At 35.8% G+C, this 17191-nt stretch overlaps 1 protein-coding gene across 2 annotated transcripts in view; it reads left to right on the top strand.

Annotated features, from left to right (window-relative positions):
• LOC134744528 (uncharacterized) overlaps nucleotides 1–17191 on the top strand; it is a 106093-nt gene continuing 88902 nt past the window's right edge. Inside the window, exon 1 of one of the 2 annotated variants that reach the window (XM_063678333.1) lies at nucleotides 1–208. In XM_063678333.1, coding sequence (XP_063534403.1) covers nucleotides 80–208 — 129 coding nt within the window. In that variant the 5' untranslated portion in view covers nucleotides 1–79. Of the gene's footprint in view, nucleotides 209–5678; nucleotides 5899–17191 lie in introns of those variants that run through there. The other variant, XM_063678334.1, reaches the window with a different exon arrangement.

Genomic DNA, 17191 nt, shown 5'->3' with positions numbered 1-17191 from the left:
ACGTCCGCGGAGTGCAGATATCGTGTCGTATGTGTGGTTTGATGGACTCAGTGCATTGAAGGTTCAGTGAGAGTGAATTATGGATCGATATACAGTGAACCGGCGTTCGAAACGCAAGAATGAGGGGTTCCTCACAAAGTGGAAGGCAAAATATGTTGGGAGTATTTTGCACAAACGTTCCTGGGTCAGCACTGGCTTTGATTTAAACGTGAGTAGGTACATAATTTTCTGATGCGTATATCCTTATTACATACATTATCCTTGTTAAGGTGAGTTATTGTTGTCTAAAACTATGTAAGTACCATCACCTGTTTAGGCTTAAATATATTGATAGACGAGTGCCTCCTTGATTAATACATTCAAGAGTTTCAGTGTTCCATATGGTGTAAACAAGATATACCTACATGTATTAGGAAAGTAATTATTTTTCAAGTAGATATACACCGTTACTAACTGAAAAAGTAGATAATGCGAGATTATGCTAAGGGCTCCGTTTTAGCTTGGACAAAAAACGCTTTCGTATGTCCGGATGTTCTCGTCCACAGGGTGCCTAGCCATGGTGCCAATCGTTTACGCTCCGTAGCGAACGAAACTAATATGGAAGTGATAGAGAGAGATATAACTATGCTACGATACGGAGCGTACGGCACCTTGGTAAGCACCGTCGCATTTCTGAACCGATTCTCGTGAAACTTTGTAAGTAGGCTCAAGAATAAGATACAAAGATTATTTTTGTCGATTCACATTTCGGTTTTTTTTAAACTGGCAGAGCCATGATGGTTTGCGAGATCTACAGCTCACAGAGCCACTAGTAATAGATTTGGCATGTAGACATGCGTCTTTTCAAATGTAATGACTAACGAAAGAACAAGCAACCATAGTAAGAACTAGACCTTAATCGAAAATACAAAGCCCAATGTGGCTGGATTTTAATATGGCTAAATTAAAATCCGCCTGAGTAGGTTAAGTATTCATAATTTGCAAATTCATAATCCACCGGACAAGATAATAGCTATAAGTAGATGAATAAATGAATAAATAATCTAATCACCAAGCCCCATATGACTAATAAGCAGTCATTGCTAAATCCAACAAAAATCAATACATATCACTGCGCCAAACGTAGTCACTTTCAACTGGACATTATAAATATATCAATCTTCTAACAATACGTGACTCCTTCCTTATTTGTCTGTCAAATGCTATTGTGTACTTACATTCGTGGTCTATTGAATAGGCGAGAAAATTACCGTACTTTGCATCTCGCTTTACGATAGTCTTTTAGAAAAAGATGGTTGTTTGTTGGTATCGGCTGAGTTGCGTAAGATCTTTCTTGTGTATAGTGTTTCACGTAACTTTTCTTGGTTGGAATAAATTCCTGTAGGTACTTACGTATCTATCGTAGTGGGGGTTTTTCGACATTATTCCATAAGTCTCCATCCCATCTGTGCGGAAAATACATTCTACGACTCTTCTCTTTCCGCAATCTTATGGACGTTAATAGACTTCTATTAACGTACATGAGATTCATAAGGTAGAGTCTGTGCGAAAAGAGAAGAGTCGTAGAATGTATGGGCTAAGGCTAGCTAGGCCTCCCTCCCTAGGCACAGTTTATAAAACAACTCATCAAAAACATTACATGTAAAAAGATACAAGTCACGCAACGCATCGTCGGTCCACTGTATACTTTTTAGGGTCCCTTACCCAAAGGATAAAAACGAGACCCTATTACTAAGACTCCGCTGTCTGTCTGCCTGTCCGTCTGTCTGTCACCAGGCTGTATCTCATGAGCTAGACAGGTGAAATTTTCACAGATGATGTATTTCTGTTGCCGCTATAACAACAAATACTAAAAAGTACGGAACCCTCATAACTTACTTAATAGATACCTACTCCTATCATGCAAGTGATTAAAATATTATTGGTTCCTTTTTTTTGCAATCTAATTATAAATTAATAATTATTTAATAACAATTTACTGGTTAAACATTTTACATAGGTACTTTGTGCATAGTTTTACTTTGATTATTTTTCAATTACTTTATTGTATCTTTTAATTCATTTGTGTAGATAAACATAGTTATGTGTTTTATAGAAGCATATTAAAATTAATTTATGTTCTCTACTTACTAAGAATTAATATTGGTATTATTATTTAATCAGTACATCAAGAATTTTAATAGGTATATAGAGTTAAAATTACAAAATAATTAAAATAAATTATTACATTATGTACAAATTCATTTAAATTCTAAAATATTAAAAATAAAATTAACTAAAGTTTTTGTGGACCCAATTCTGGGTAAAGGCCTCCTCCATGCATGACCACAATTTCCTATCTTGCGCGAGTCTATGTCGTCTCTCCAGCGTCTGCGCGGGTGGCCCTTGCGGGCTCTGCATCTATTAAGTAAGTTATGATTAAGTAGTTAAGTATTTGACAATAATCGATTTTATACAATTACTTAACGATTAATTAATGTTTAATGCACTTATTTTATCCTTTTGTAAATCTTCATAATTAATTTATTTGTAATTTGTTGCCTTAAATTTTCTTTTTATGTTTAGGTGGGAATAAATGGCTTTATTATTATTATTACGGAACCCTCGGTGGGCGAGACGCACTTGTCCTTTTTAAACTGTGACTTAGGTATCAATAAACGTATTTCTAGGAACTGCAAGGCAGATAATGTTTGGACCTGAAATTAGACAGCAGAATTTCTATGGCCTCGGAATAAATTCAGATAGAGTTACCAAATAATGACGTATAAATAACACGTGCGCTGCGTGAGCTATCAAAATCGTTGCAGACTTTTCTTGGTCTAACTCTATTGTCTTTGTCATCTTATTTATCCATACATGACCCATACAAAGAAATAGGTGCCATAGACACTATCAGAATTTATTCCGTGACCATAGAGATTCCGGTACTTAACTTCGGACTATTGGCGATAAATGTCGGTATAGAAACCTACACTTATCCACTTAATCCTAGAATTGGATGAGTAATGATACTCTTCATGTGAATAATATTGCAATATTTGCATTCCAATTCGGCTGCTGCTAGTCACGTATTTGAATATTTTGAATAGGTGCACATCATATTTTGCGCGCCTTAACCATTTATGGCGCATACTACACGGTCTGAAATTAAGAACCGGTGTCTTTGGGGGCTTCTACACAAAAACCTGATACCACATAGACTAAGCGTATAGAAAATAGAATTAAATAGGAATCATTTAATTCTATCGGGTGTTTTTGCAATCGCAGTTTGGCGAGGAATATAATTGTTAGAAAATTGTTGTGTACTTTATAATAAGGCCCGCCCACCAGCGGCTATTACGTATAATTACGTCAATGGTGTGCTTTCCTACCCGTCATGTGCACGGGTCTTCGCAAATAAAATCGGCTACGCGAGCCACATGCGAGCACACGAACGTACACAGTAACGGAACTGAAACAGTCGCCGTGGCCGAAACCGGCCGGGAGGGTATATATATATATATAATAAATAAATAAAAAATAAAAATAAAATATATTTCGATCCGTACAAACCATTCTCAGCCTATGTACAACCCTGTTTTTCCAAAAGGTTCAATAAAACCCCATGCACGTGAAAACGTTTGCCGTAGGAGGGCTAAAATCTTCAATTATTGAGCCCATCTTCTAAGTCTTCTAACCCGCTCAAACGTTTCGTAATTACGAAATTCCGGTGTAATTCGAGCAGTAAAACCAATAATAGCCGTGTAATTGAGCTGAGTGTTCTCACGAATGAAACGGTTGCCGTCCGAGCTGCCCGTTTTGTTTTAGTTTATTATATCACTATATCAGCTACCTTAGCCTCTTGGGAACATGGCAATGGCAAGCTTGTATATAAACTTCGGCATATATAAAACATGGACGGATACGGTAGAGTTAGTTAAGTAGTTAGTTTTACACTGTAAAGGTACTTTTGATTATCCATATTCGTAACAGCTTGGTATAGGTATATGAAGGATACAAAAATGTTTTATTTTGTTTTATATACTTTCTTATTAATATTTATGACATGTAAAATTTGTAATTTTATCAATAAAGGAAAATGAATATGAATATGGTGCCTTTGCTTAGTTTGAAAAAAAAGGCATCTGTAAGCAGCATTTGAATTTTCCGCTTGAGTCCACTTTATGTACCTATAGTACTTACTTAAATAATAGTAGAGATGAACGGTGGCGCGATGGCGTAACTTGATAAAAGATATGTTTAGTAACAATTTTTTTAGCTACCCTTACCTAACGTATTTTGCACTACACACTACAGCTATTTAGAATTGAGGTTCCCTCGTATGTTGTTAAGGTTTCATTTATTAAATTAGTATAGGTTTAAATAGAATAAAAACATAATGTTTATTCACATGCCATCGCAGCTGAGCGTGACGGGTAAACGATACGCTTGTTAAAATACACTTTTATTCATTCACTTTCATTTGCATATACTTATTATCTAGGCCACGCTATAATGTTGTATTTGGTTTGGTATGGTAGACTTGATAATACTTATATATATACGTATATGCCGTACTTACTTAAAACATGTTTACTTAAGTATATTATAAACGGCCTCCTAAGTAACCTAGTCGTACTCAGTGACCTAGTGACACTGCCTACACACCATGAGGTGCCGGGTTCGAATTCTGGTAAGAGCATTTATTTGTGTGTTTCTGAGTTATGGAATTATGTACCTATCTATATACGTATGTAAACCGTCGCGTAGTATCCATAGTACAAGTTTTGCTTAGTTTGGCGTTAGTTCGATCTGTATAAGATTGTCCCCACATATTTTTTTATTTATTTTATATATTTTCGCAAATGAAACGATTGTAACGAGCCCCAATTGTCTCGTATGTTTCCAAAGTTTAAGGATAACTTCCGGTCACAGAAAAAAAAAACAAATTAGAACCTAAATTGGTACATGGCATTATCTAATTATAGCCTACAAGCTAATTTTAATTTTTTGTTAAGTTCAATCTGTGATGTCAATTTGTAAAATATTTGGTAAATAAACGATTTGTATTTGTAAGCAATAATAAATAAAATAAACAACGATAAGTTATTTTTGACTGCAGAGTGTGCCACTGCCAGTGCCAACAGACAGTTAAGGGGCCCACTGACTATCAGTCCGCCGGACGATATCGGCCTGTCAGTTGTAGGGAACTGTCAAATTTTTGTTCTAACTGACAGGCCGATATCGTCCGGCGGCCTGATAGTCAGTGAGCCCCTTTACTCTGAAAACATAGTTAATTACCTACTTAAGATACTATGCCAATTATGAATATTTCCTCATGAGTATGTTGTATATGCCAAACGTGTTCTACAAAAACGCAAAGATATCCGTATCATAGATCTCGCCTAGGTGTATTGCACTGAAGATTAAACAAACTTAACATTTGCCGTTTAATTGCAGCCTTATTTATTCAATTTCGCGTCTTATCGCATACGCAATAGAAGTGTAGGTTGCGCGAATTTATTAAATTCGACTGCATGCCGGTGCTATTGCGACAGACAAGTCCTACGGCGAAGTCAACGTTTCATACTTATAAACATTATGGTTTGTATGTTGCTTAGTTGCTACGGAGTGTTAGAAGGGAAAGGTCCGTGTTAAATAAAATAAAAAACTTACAAAAGCTCACGTGGTTTGTTTCAGTGCATGTTGTTTACAAACAAAGGAACGTTAAAAACGCGGCAGTTTAAAAAGTTAAGTGACATTGAACCATAAACAATGCAAACGTTTTTAAATCTCAGTGGCGTTCAAAATTTACTTTGTTTTTTTTTAAATGTATGTTAAGGTCGAAGGTGAACTGTCATTATGCCTCAGATTTTCTTTAAAAAAGTAATGGTAGTTCGGGAGCGAGCCGATTTCGAGGTAAGTTACTTTCACTTTTCGCGCTGCCTTGCCTTGCCGGTCCCTACCTGCGGACCTGCTGATTTATTTGATAAATGCTGGTTTATCAATAAAATCAATGAGTAATAAATCTATATTATTCACGTTTTACAGTAGTAGATATTGCAAGATAATATCGGAAGTTACAAGTGTAACTGGACGAAGCGGTTTGGATGCTTTCACTGCAATCTCGATAAAATAGATACTATAATAAGATAAATGCTAGTTGAATAAGAGCATTTTCAGGAAATAGAAGTAACTTTATGTTATGATATAAGTCTTGTATTTACGTAAGTGCGTATGGGAACGCCTGGTTTGAGTTCTAATAATAAATTGCCTTTATACCAATAGTCATATATACGAGTACTAGTCGTCCCTACACTAATTTGATTTTTTTAAATAGTGGGTTACTTGTGTAACTATAATTTTCTCTCGGGAACAGGCATTTATTTAAGTGGAACTAATAAATAAAATAGAAAATAAAAATATAGCCTTTAAAAAAAAAGTTATGATGTGTGTGTGTTTTTTATCGCGTATATATTTTTTACTTGAAAATAATTGTAGTGTATAACTAGCCTTATGAACTAGCCTTATGAACCGATTTTGTATGTACAACCAGCCTTAAAGTTTGTAGTCTATGATTGTTCAGTATTTTAGTATGTGGGTATTTTTGCACTTTGTAATTTTTCCTCAGTCACCCGTTGACCACGAACGCTGTAAAGGGTTCGAAACGTCGGGATGTATTATAAATTAATATACGCGATATAATCCGTTTTCATAGTTTTATTTTATGATGTAAATTAAATTTTCTTAAAAATATAGTTTTTTTACACGACTAAGAATTGTATTTTTTACGAACTAAAACACTTATCATTATATTTAAATCTCCACAAGTCACACATTTTACGAGCTAGGACATTCATTAGTAGGGTTCCGTTACCCAAAGGGTAAAAACGACACCCTAATTACTACTACGCCGCTGTCCGTCCGTCCATCTGTCACCAGGCTGTATCTCACGAACCGTGATAGCTAGACAGTTGAAATAAAAACAGAATAAAATAAATATTTAAGTGGCTGGCTCCCATACAAGTCATACAACAAACGTGATTTTTTTGCCGTTTTTTGCGTAATGGTACGGGACCCTTCGTGCGCGAGTCCGACTCGCACTTGGCCGGTTTTAACCTCTAACAAGATTGCGAATAAATTATTCATGCCATATTGATGTCGGATATCTAATGGGATCAATTTAATACTAGTTGCACTTTTAGATAAATGTTAGGTTTGATTGCAACCGGACGACCTTCTGATAACCATAGCTATAAGTTGTTTTATAATGAAACCATTCAGGCATTCACTATTTGAACAAATGAACTGCTATATAATTACATACCTATTTACAATCGTTCGTGTTCTAATAAGAGTAAAGTTGGGTAACCCTTTTGTAATGAGTTTCCACGTTATTAATAATTGTAAAGTGTGATATGTCCCATTTCAAAAGCTAATTATAATGTTAGTAACATAATGCACCATCCACTAACCCAGGGTTAAATAGTTAAACCGTTAACCCAGTGTCAAATTGTACTGGTAGCCATTGGTAACTCCGGGTTTAACCGGTTAACCCCGAGTTAGTGGAAAAGTGCAAGTGGCGCTAAGTATTATATAAGTACAATACTTTTTCTACAAGTAAACCGGCATAATTAAACAAACTAAGTATCTATAAAACTCCCTTGAGACTCAAACATATTAAATTATTTTAAACCGGGTCACTCACGTATTATTGTCATGACACATGTCGAGCTATTCGACTTAATAATACGTGAGTGACCCGGTTTAAAATAATTAAATAAACTAGGTATCTATTGTATATCTAAGTCCCTAAACGGAGTGCACGGGTTACGCTTCGTCGTTCGTTATGTCTTTTGTTATATGCCTAATTCATAAAGTCAATAAAAATATGTATTCTTGATCTAGGTAGGCCTAGCAACAAGTAGAAGAAATATGTATATAATACCTAATATGCGTCTAGTAAAAATGTAACCCTAAGCCTGCTAACAGTAACATTTTGTAACCAATACGTATACGTACCAATACCTCCCCAAACAGGTTGATAAATCGATATTCACAAGTAGTAGTGGTTTAATTAAAATGACAGGTTGGTGTCAAAAGGCAATTGACGAAAAGATGGCAGGTGAACTGCGGTTGGTTTTGAAACAACCTGTCAATCTGATAAAACACAATGGAATGAAGCTGTGCTACATTTGCATACATCGCTTAATCACGATATTTATTTAATTATCTTGTGATTCTTGTGTTATGATATGACGGACTCTTATGGACTAATCGGCTGCCAAACTGGAGATCATGGGTTGGAATTCCAGCTAGTACCTAACAGTGAGTTTTACCAAAGATAGATATAACTCCGTAATAGATGGATACAGTCTAAGAAAAAAACGTGCCTCGAAAATCAAGAAAATTTGATTCTTGATCAGATGGCGCCACTAGTTTTGGCCTACTCTCGTATAGAGGGCGTTGACTGTCTCGTTTGTTATTTATAATTTTAACGCATACCAGTAAAAGAACATGGGTCAAAATCATATAAAAATAATTAATGCAAATAAAAAAAATATTTATCCATATTTAAATACATTTTATCGTATTTTTATAAATCTTCATTTTTAGTTTTAAAGTGTGTCGACAGATGGCAGTGAATTTACTGGGGTTACAAAATTTACTATGACAGTACCGCTCTAGTATAAGTTACTCTATGGTTTTACTAAATTTCCCGGAATTTGGATAGGTATGTACCTACAAGTACCTCTTGACGAATTTTAAAGGGGATCAGTAACTTTCCAAATGCCATTATATTATATTGCATGCATCTATAAAAAAATATTTATTCAATTACACGTCAAAACAATACTCAATGTTAAAAAATACAACAAATAATAAATACCTGATAAAAACTAATCCACATTAAAATAATAAATTCATTAACGTTATTAAACATCCATCGATCTATTATCATTACAACATAAATAAATAAGTCAATCAAAATAAAACAAAATACCTCAGTTATGTAGAAATCACCTAACACGTAATAAAACGGAGTGTAAACGCAAGAATACCTGGCATTTTTAGCAAAGATGCGTAATTTGTAAAGTATTTAATTTAAATGCAATTACCTACTAAATTTTTAAATGGTGTCATTATTGCCTTGCGCTCGCTCCTTATTTGTTGCTGTAATAATGTTAAAACCATGACAATATTTTGTTAACGCGCAATAACGATAATAATACATTGATAATTTGTAATTTCGACAATTTTTATCGAAACTAAAAACGCGCAAATATTTCGACGATAAATACTAATTTTAAATCTTGGTTATGAAAAGTCTTGGTTACTAATAATAATTGTGAAATTGTTTCAACTAACGTTTGGAGTAAGTATACTCTTTTGGCTACGATCATTCTACAATTATATAAAAAAAAACAATAAAGTAGACCCAAAACAAACGGACGACCGGCGTCGTAAAACTTCTCATTCACGCCCGCGTGGTCGAAGCTAGGGCAAGAGAGATAGATAGAGATATGACCCCGGTCGTCCGTTTGGTTTGGGTCTACTATAAGCTACAGCAGTCCTGTCTTCCGGCTGTCCGACTAGGCAGAATGGCGAACCTTTGGCCGAATTGCACCTTCCCATATAAAATTTTAAAACTACGTGTTGAATTGTAATGAAACTTCGTACATACATTGACATGAGGTATATCTAGGTCTATAATTAGTTTATATAGCTCCAGTTTATAGTGCAGTTGGTTCAGGACATGTATCATAATGTACGCACCAAAGTTAAATCAGCAGCAGGTCTCAGCCAGGAATTCAGTGTGGGTGTGGGAGTTCATCAAGGGTCAGCACTGAGCCCTCTGATCTTTAACTTAGTCATGGACTATATCACTCAACGTATTCAAGAACCCTTACCTTGGAATCTCTTATACGCAGACGACATCGTCCTTATCGCCAAAACTACTCAAGAACTCCAAAATGCTCTATGTCAGTGGGTAAATGCCCTAGAAGACGCGGGCCTCAGGGTTAGCAGGACAAAAACGGAACACCTCGAATGCATCTGCAGCAACAATTTAGAAAATGATTCAGTGATTTGCTATCCTGATAAAACACCGGTACCAAAAGTAAAGCAATTTAAATACTTAGGATCCATAATTGCCAGTACCGCGAATGTAGAGCCAGACATAGGGCATAGAATAAGTGTTGCCTGGCAAAAATGGCGGTCGCTAACTGGAGTCTTATGTGACCCTAGTATGCCTGTTCGCACAAAAGGCAAGGTGTATAAGATGGCAGTGAGGCCGGCGATGCTATACGGGGCGGAATGCTGGACGGTAAAAGAGTCGCATGTGCAAAAATTACATACCGCAGAAATGAAAATGTTAAGATGGTCAGGAGGAGTAACTAAAATCGACAAAGTCCGGAATGAATATGTCCGTGGTAGCTTAAAAGTGGCCCCTATCCCCGAAAAACTAATAGAAAGTCGCTTAAGGTGGTATGGCCACGTAATGCGTAGAGACGAAGAACACGTGGTCATAAAAGCTCTATGCCTCCCGGAACGTAAGAGAGGCCGCGGATGCCCTTTGCTGACATGGTGGACCAGCATGACCAAACTAGCTAATAAATTAAATTTACCCGACCCGACAACCCATGACAGGCAGTCTTGGCGCCGAAAAATTAGGAGAGCCGACCCCACCTAAAGTGGGATGGAGCAAAGAAAAAGGAGGAGAGCTCCAGTTTATAAAACAAACGAAATAGAGCAAAAATAAGTTTTGTATGAAAAACTCAAATTCGCTGTATTTTTTAAACTATGTTATCTTAGCTACATGAAGTAATTACAGACATAGGATATATCTTATCCTATTGTAAGTATAAAGTTTCAGAGCAATCTAGCTAGTCGTTTTAAAATGAGAGCGGAACTACGTTTGTATGGAGAAACGAGCTTGCCGGGGTCCCTTAAGAAATTAATAAAGAAAAAACGTATTCTTAAAAAAAATATCAATGTTTCTGTTCAAACCTCGGTTGCGCTGTGTAGAGCAGAAAATATCGTTCTCGAAGAAATGCAAAAAATTACTAAAAATTTGGTCAGGATCATTCATCTTACCTTACACAGAAAAGAGGTTAATGACCTCACGCTAAGTGCAGATATGTGTGGTTACTGATATAGAAATCAAATTGTTATTGTATTTTGCATTTCCGAATACGCTCCTAGAAATACTAAATGTTCTTTTACAAGGTGATTTGGTAGCGTCACTGATTAAGACGAAGCCTAAGAATGAATAATGTGAAGAACGTTTTAGTACATCGCATTTAGATCCTGACAAATGGGCGGGAAAAAGCTGGTAGCTGTCTTAATGACCTTGTCCGTTTAACATTCTAGAAAGGAGTGGATTAATAGAGCTGGCTTTCATAACGTGTTGTGTGGGACATGTTTAGGTACATAAATAACATAAACTATGATTAGGTACTTTATGGTAGGTAATAATAATCTCAGGCGAGCCGAAGCTATTTCTTTTTTTTTTCTACATGAACTCGTGTCTGATAATTAAGCAACAACGAAACTCTAAAATTAAATCACTCTTCCATATTAGTGCGATCTGTCTCTGATAGCATTTCGTTTCGTTTCTTTACGAACAATTTTCATCTTGACTAGGCCCTCGCCACGGGTCAAAAGCAAAGAGGATATAATAAGATAGAGCGGTACTGTCATAGTAGATTTTGTAACCACAGTAAATTCACTGCCATCTATCGACACACTTTAAAACTAAAAATGAAGATTTATAAAAATACGATGAAATGTATTTAAATATGGATAAATGATTTTTTTTATTTGCATTAATTTTTTTTATGATTTTGATCCATGTTCTTTCATTGATATGCGTTAAAATTGTTAAATAACTTAGGAAACCGTCAACGACAGTAGGCCAAAGCTAGTAGCGCCCTCTGATCGAGAATCAAATTTTCTTGATTTTCGAGGCACGTTTTTCTTAGACTGTATCCATCTATTACGGAGTTATATCTATCTTTGTCAAAAGAATTCGGAAATAAAGGCAACAAATTAAATTCGCGATATACCCGATAAAATTATGTGTTAATATATTACCTATATAATACATTGGGCTTCTAAATATTTTCACTCTAATTTAAGGCGAACCCTACACGCAAGATCCATATTGTGATCCGTCAATATAAACTGTCGGATTACGATATTTATTGACGTGTAAGGTAGTGTATTGACGGATCAAAATATTTATCGCTAGATTTCTGGTTATCCTTGTAATTTTATCCTAGATAATTATCACAATATTTATTGACGCGTAGGGTTAACTGCATACTCACCACGTAGATCGGTACGTATGTCGGTACCTTTGATACATGACAGTCACACATCACCGCGCTCCGAATCAGAGCGGATCAGCCCGTTGCGTAACGATCTTGAGAACGGTGAGTACGGTGACAGACCTTTAACACAAAAGAACGTAGGTACATACAAGTTATATCCATGGCTTGGAGAGATAAGTCGTTTTATACTTGTATGTTGCCCGTTATAGCTTACAGTTACAGCTTATTTACAGATTAAAAATGATTAGCACGTTTTATGGTGGAAGTCGTAACATTGGATGTTTCATCATTTACCTAATTTATCTAAGTATTTACTTTTTAGAATAATTTTACTTTTAATTGAAGAAAGTAGAAAGGGCGTAGTTTGTTCGAAAAGATGAGTCGTAGAATGACTATATAGACGAGTGCAGGGACTACGTAGGTCTAAGATGGTCGGCTCTTTATCATTTGTCACCATGCCTGTCACGTTCTAACAAATATGTAAGTGCGAAAGTGACGCATGGCATGACAGGTGATAAAAATGCGACCATGATAGCGCTGCATGTACCTATACATTTATCAATTTCTGTGTGCTATAAAAGTGATAACTATACCAACTATTACTTATTCTGTGACTATACTTAAGGCAAGGTGGGGTGGGGTAAGACTAACATAGTTTATTTTGCTCGGGGCAATTCAATACAATGCCAATTCCAATTATGAGGATTCCATACAAGTGATAGTCTTACAGTTTTAAAAAATAAAATAAGCAAGGTAATCACCATCTGAATATGTCGCCTTGAAGAAGTCGTCAACGTCATGTATGGGTTTAATATAAAAATGATTAATAAAAATAATCTCAAACAAGACAGTTTGTTGGCAAAGGGGACTCCCTTAAAACACAGATGGGTAGTCTTAGCTAATTAGTTGCCTAGTTAATTATTAAGTACATAGCCCACATAGGTACATCTTATTGCCTACTGTGGTTACTTTAATTTAATATTGCTTAAGAAAAACATTTTCATTTTAAACTTACACGTCCTAAAATGATTTACATTCCCTTACCTTCCTGAATGATTCCGAATGATTCACGGTTAGTTTCACCAGACTTATACGTCGAAATATCGGGAGCTCGAAAACAATACAAAAGGTAATCACGGTCCATATCCCGGTCGATATGTCGTGATAGTCTTACTCCGGTGATAGTCTTACCCCACCTTACCTTATATTAATTATAAAAGGGTTTACTAGATCCCTTTCTGCTGAGAAGGAGGATATTGACACTATTGACAGGTGATAAAAATGCAACCATTGCTGCCACCGCAGCATTGATACAGCCGCGATACAGTAGGTACCGGTACTACCGATACAGTCGCGATGTAAAATTCACATATTGTTATTTCCCTGACGCTCTTATATAGGAGCGTAGGAGCTGTTAGCAGCATGATAGCAAAAAGTCAAAGTCAAGAGCATATATACTCCCATCTTAAAGGTCGGCAACGCACTTGTAACCTCTCTGGTGTTTCAGGTGTCCACGGGTGTCAGTGATCTTACCATCAGGCTATTCGCCTACTCGTTTGCCTCATGTACAGTACTTACCAGTCATATTCCTAAAGAGTGGTCATTTTATTGTTTGTAATCTAAGTCTCCCTATTTATTTTCCCTTATTTGTTTAATTGCCGATTACTTAAGTTTAGACTAAATTCAAAATTCTGTACCTCCGCCAGCCCATACAACTGGAAAGCTATAATCAGTCTTAACGGTCTTAACAAAAGCAACAGATGTTTCAACAATAAAGATTGACGCCTTCAATGATGCATCTTAAACGCTCATTATTGGCTCCTTGAATTTGACTGGAAACAAATTGAAGGCCACTTTTGAGTGGAAATAATTGTTATGCATTTATTTGCATTCAAAAGTTTAAAAAAAATGTTTCGAATTTTGAAAAAAAAAAGTATCATTCGAATGAGTAAACAACGTAAAAAATATGAAATAAATATTCGTTAAGACTATTTGTTATTTCACACGGACTCGGATGACTAATTGATAACATGGTCAGTTTTTTTAATGTCAGACTTTTGTCCATATCAAAATAGTTTGTTCGCCAGCATCTTTCCAACTTATAGGATGTCTGTAAGTCAAAAAGCTTCATTTGAAGATATTCCAGTATGTTTGGAAGTTTTTGACAGGTCTGTTAACAATTTTTTAACATAAGTAATTTTATTTTGTGAGCACCTACTTTCTTCCCATAGCAAATACTTTGTTATCCATTTATAGATAAAGCGATTCTAGCTTGTTTATACAAAAGTGGTTAAAGCAATGCTAAGACAAGTAGTAAGACAAGTAGGTATTTGCGAAAGATAACTAAAACAGACGTCGGGTATGCCATTTGATGATTTGTCCATTTTTTGTGTGATAAATTGGCTGGGAAAAGATAATTAATGTGTTTTTAAAATTTATGTACATGTAATTATCGTTAATAATTTAACTAAATATGTAAATAGTAATTATAAGTTCAGAAATAATTTAGCTATTAAGGAAATAATTTGCATGACTTTTTGAAGTCTGAATGTACTCACTCAACCATTGTAACCCACCATTGTAACCACAAGTGTACTACATTTAAAGCAAATTACTATTACTATTAAAAGAAAAACATCTAAATTAACATGGCTGATCAATTTGACCGATTGAGCAAACATTAGGCAGTGTCGCAGGCGCAGGGCAAATGACACTCGTTGTCCCTTTAGTCAATCGATACGCAATTGTGTGACCAATGGAATGCTGATCAATGTCGGTCAATCTCGGACCTTGTGGCTTGTATGAATTACGGGGCTGTCAAGCGTGAGCTTGGTGACAATTTTATTGTATACTGGTTTCAATTGAAGGTGCGCCCTACTATGGCTCTAATATACATAATAAGGGTACCTCCCTTATTATGTGGGGGCAGCGAGTTTTTGCAGCGATTCAGTCGCTGGGCACACAATTCTGCATCGCTACTTATATCAATAGCATCGATACAGCTGCTATTCCTGCGGGCTGAGCACGGTCGCATTTTTATCGCCCGTCACTATGCCTGTCACGTTCTAACAAGTATGTAAGTGCGAAAGTGACAGGCATATTGACATTATTGACAGGTGATAAAAATGCAATCATGCTGCCGCCGCAGCATTGATACAGCCACGATACAGTAAAGTACCGATACTACCTATACAGTCGCGATGTAAAATTCATTCAGACGCCTGCACAGCCGCGACACTTAAAAGTACCTAGTTTGTTAAACATTTTAAGGAGGCCCACTGATTATCAGTCCGCCGGAAGATATCAGCCTGTCAGTTGACAGTTCCGAACAACTGACAGGCTGATATCATCCGGCGGACTGGTAATCAGTGGGCCCCTTATTAACAGCCTGCGGGCTAAGCACGGTCGCATTACGCAACGAATATTATGCATTTTTACCAGCGAATTAAACCAGAGGATATTAATATTAATTATAATGGAAATATAATAGATACCATAGGAGTGACCAAATTTCTAGGATTATTCATTGACAGCCAACTTACTTGGAAATACCATATAAATGATGTGTGTAAAAAATTAAGTAAGTCAGCATTCGCTCTTCATAAGCTTTCCAAGGTGGTAAATAATGAAGCTTTACTTGTTGCTTATCATGGACTTGTTGCATCGGTACTACGATATGGAGTCATCTTTTGGGGCAATGCAGCTGATAAAGACGCAGTACTTAAAGCCCAAAAAAGGTGTATACGATCTATGTGTGGTTTAAGAATGATGGATAGTGTTATTCCGTACTTTAAATCACTAAATATCCTAACTCTGCCCTGCCTATATATCCTGGAAATTTCTGTCTTTGTAAAATGTAATCCAAACCTTTTTGATAAAATTTCTGACACACGAAAGCTCCCTGTACGATCTCAATATAAAAATGATTTATGCCACAAAGTATGTAAAACAGCCATGATGCGCAAAAGTGTGCTAGGAATGGCACCTCAAATATATAATAAAATTCCGAACACTATAAAAGAATTAAATATTGTACATTTTAAGAAGACTTTAAAATCACTGCTAATCAAGAAATGTTACTATAGCGTACAGCAGTTCTTGAATGATAATAATTTATAGCTCGTTTTTCTATTTTTGTAATTCTTTTGTAGTTTTCTTTGAAATTTTCATTGTTGACATTTTTTAATATTTATTGTTTTAAATTTTATTATTATTGTGAATTATCTTTCTGTTCTTATTTATTATTTTTGTAATTGATTTGATTATTGAAGCATGAATACCTTAGACTAGCGCATGTTTAACTTAGTTTATATAGGTAAACAAATTCGTACGCCTAGCGGCAAAACATAGCGTTCGCAATATGCTCTAACTATAAGACCAATACAATGTACCTATGTTATAACGAATAAATGCATTCTGATTCTGATTCTGATTCTGATTCTGCATTTTTATCACCTGTCACTGTCACTTTCGCACTTACCTACTTGTTAGAACGTGACAGGCATGGTGACAGGCGATAAAAATGCTACCGTGCTAAGCCCGCTGGTGTCTTGCACATAGGTCCTCTATTTTTGATGATGGACGGAAACTAACTTTTATATAAATTTAAAAATGGAAAAATTATTGTCTTGGGTGATACTTGAACTCACGGCTTAATAAGCTAATAGCATCGTTCGCAGAAGTTTCTGCTTGTAAAAATTAAATTAATTTTATATTTTTGGTTCACGGTACTATGTTTAACGAGACAATACTATCGCATCATTTATAGGCACCGTAAGGATACCAAGTAAATGATTCGATCAGTAGTCGGTTAGTATAGTACCTACAAGCAGTAGGGTAAGGGTAAGCAGTAATAGCAACTACAGCACTAGGCAGCC

Source organism: Cydia strobilella, chromosome 10 (assembly GCF_947568885.1).
Source record: "Cydia strobilella chromosome 10, ilCydStro3.1, whole genome shotgun sequence".
In the NCBI taxonomy this organism is placed as follows: domain Eukaryota; kingdom Metazoa; phylum Arthropoda; class Insecta; order Lepidoptera; family Tortricidae; genus Cydia; species Cydia strobilella.
This window is presented reverse-complemented; position numbering and strand designations above follow the sequence as displayed.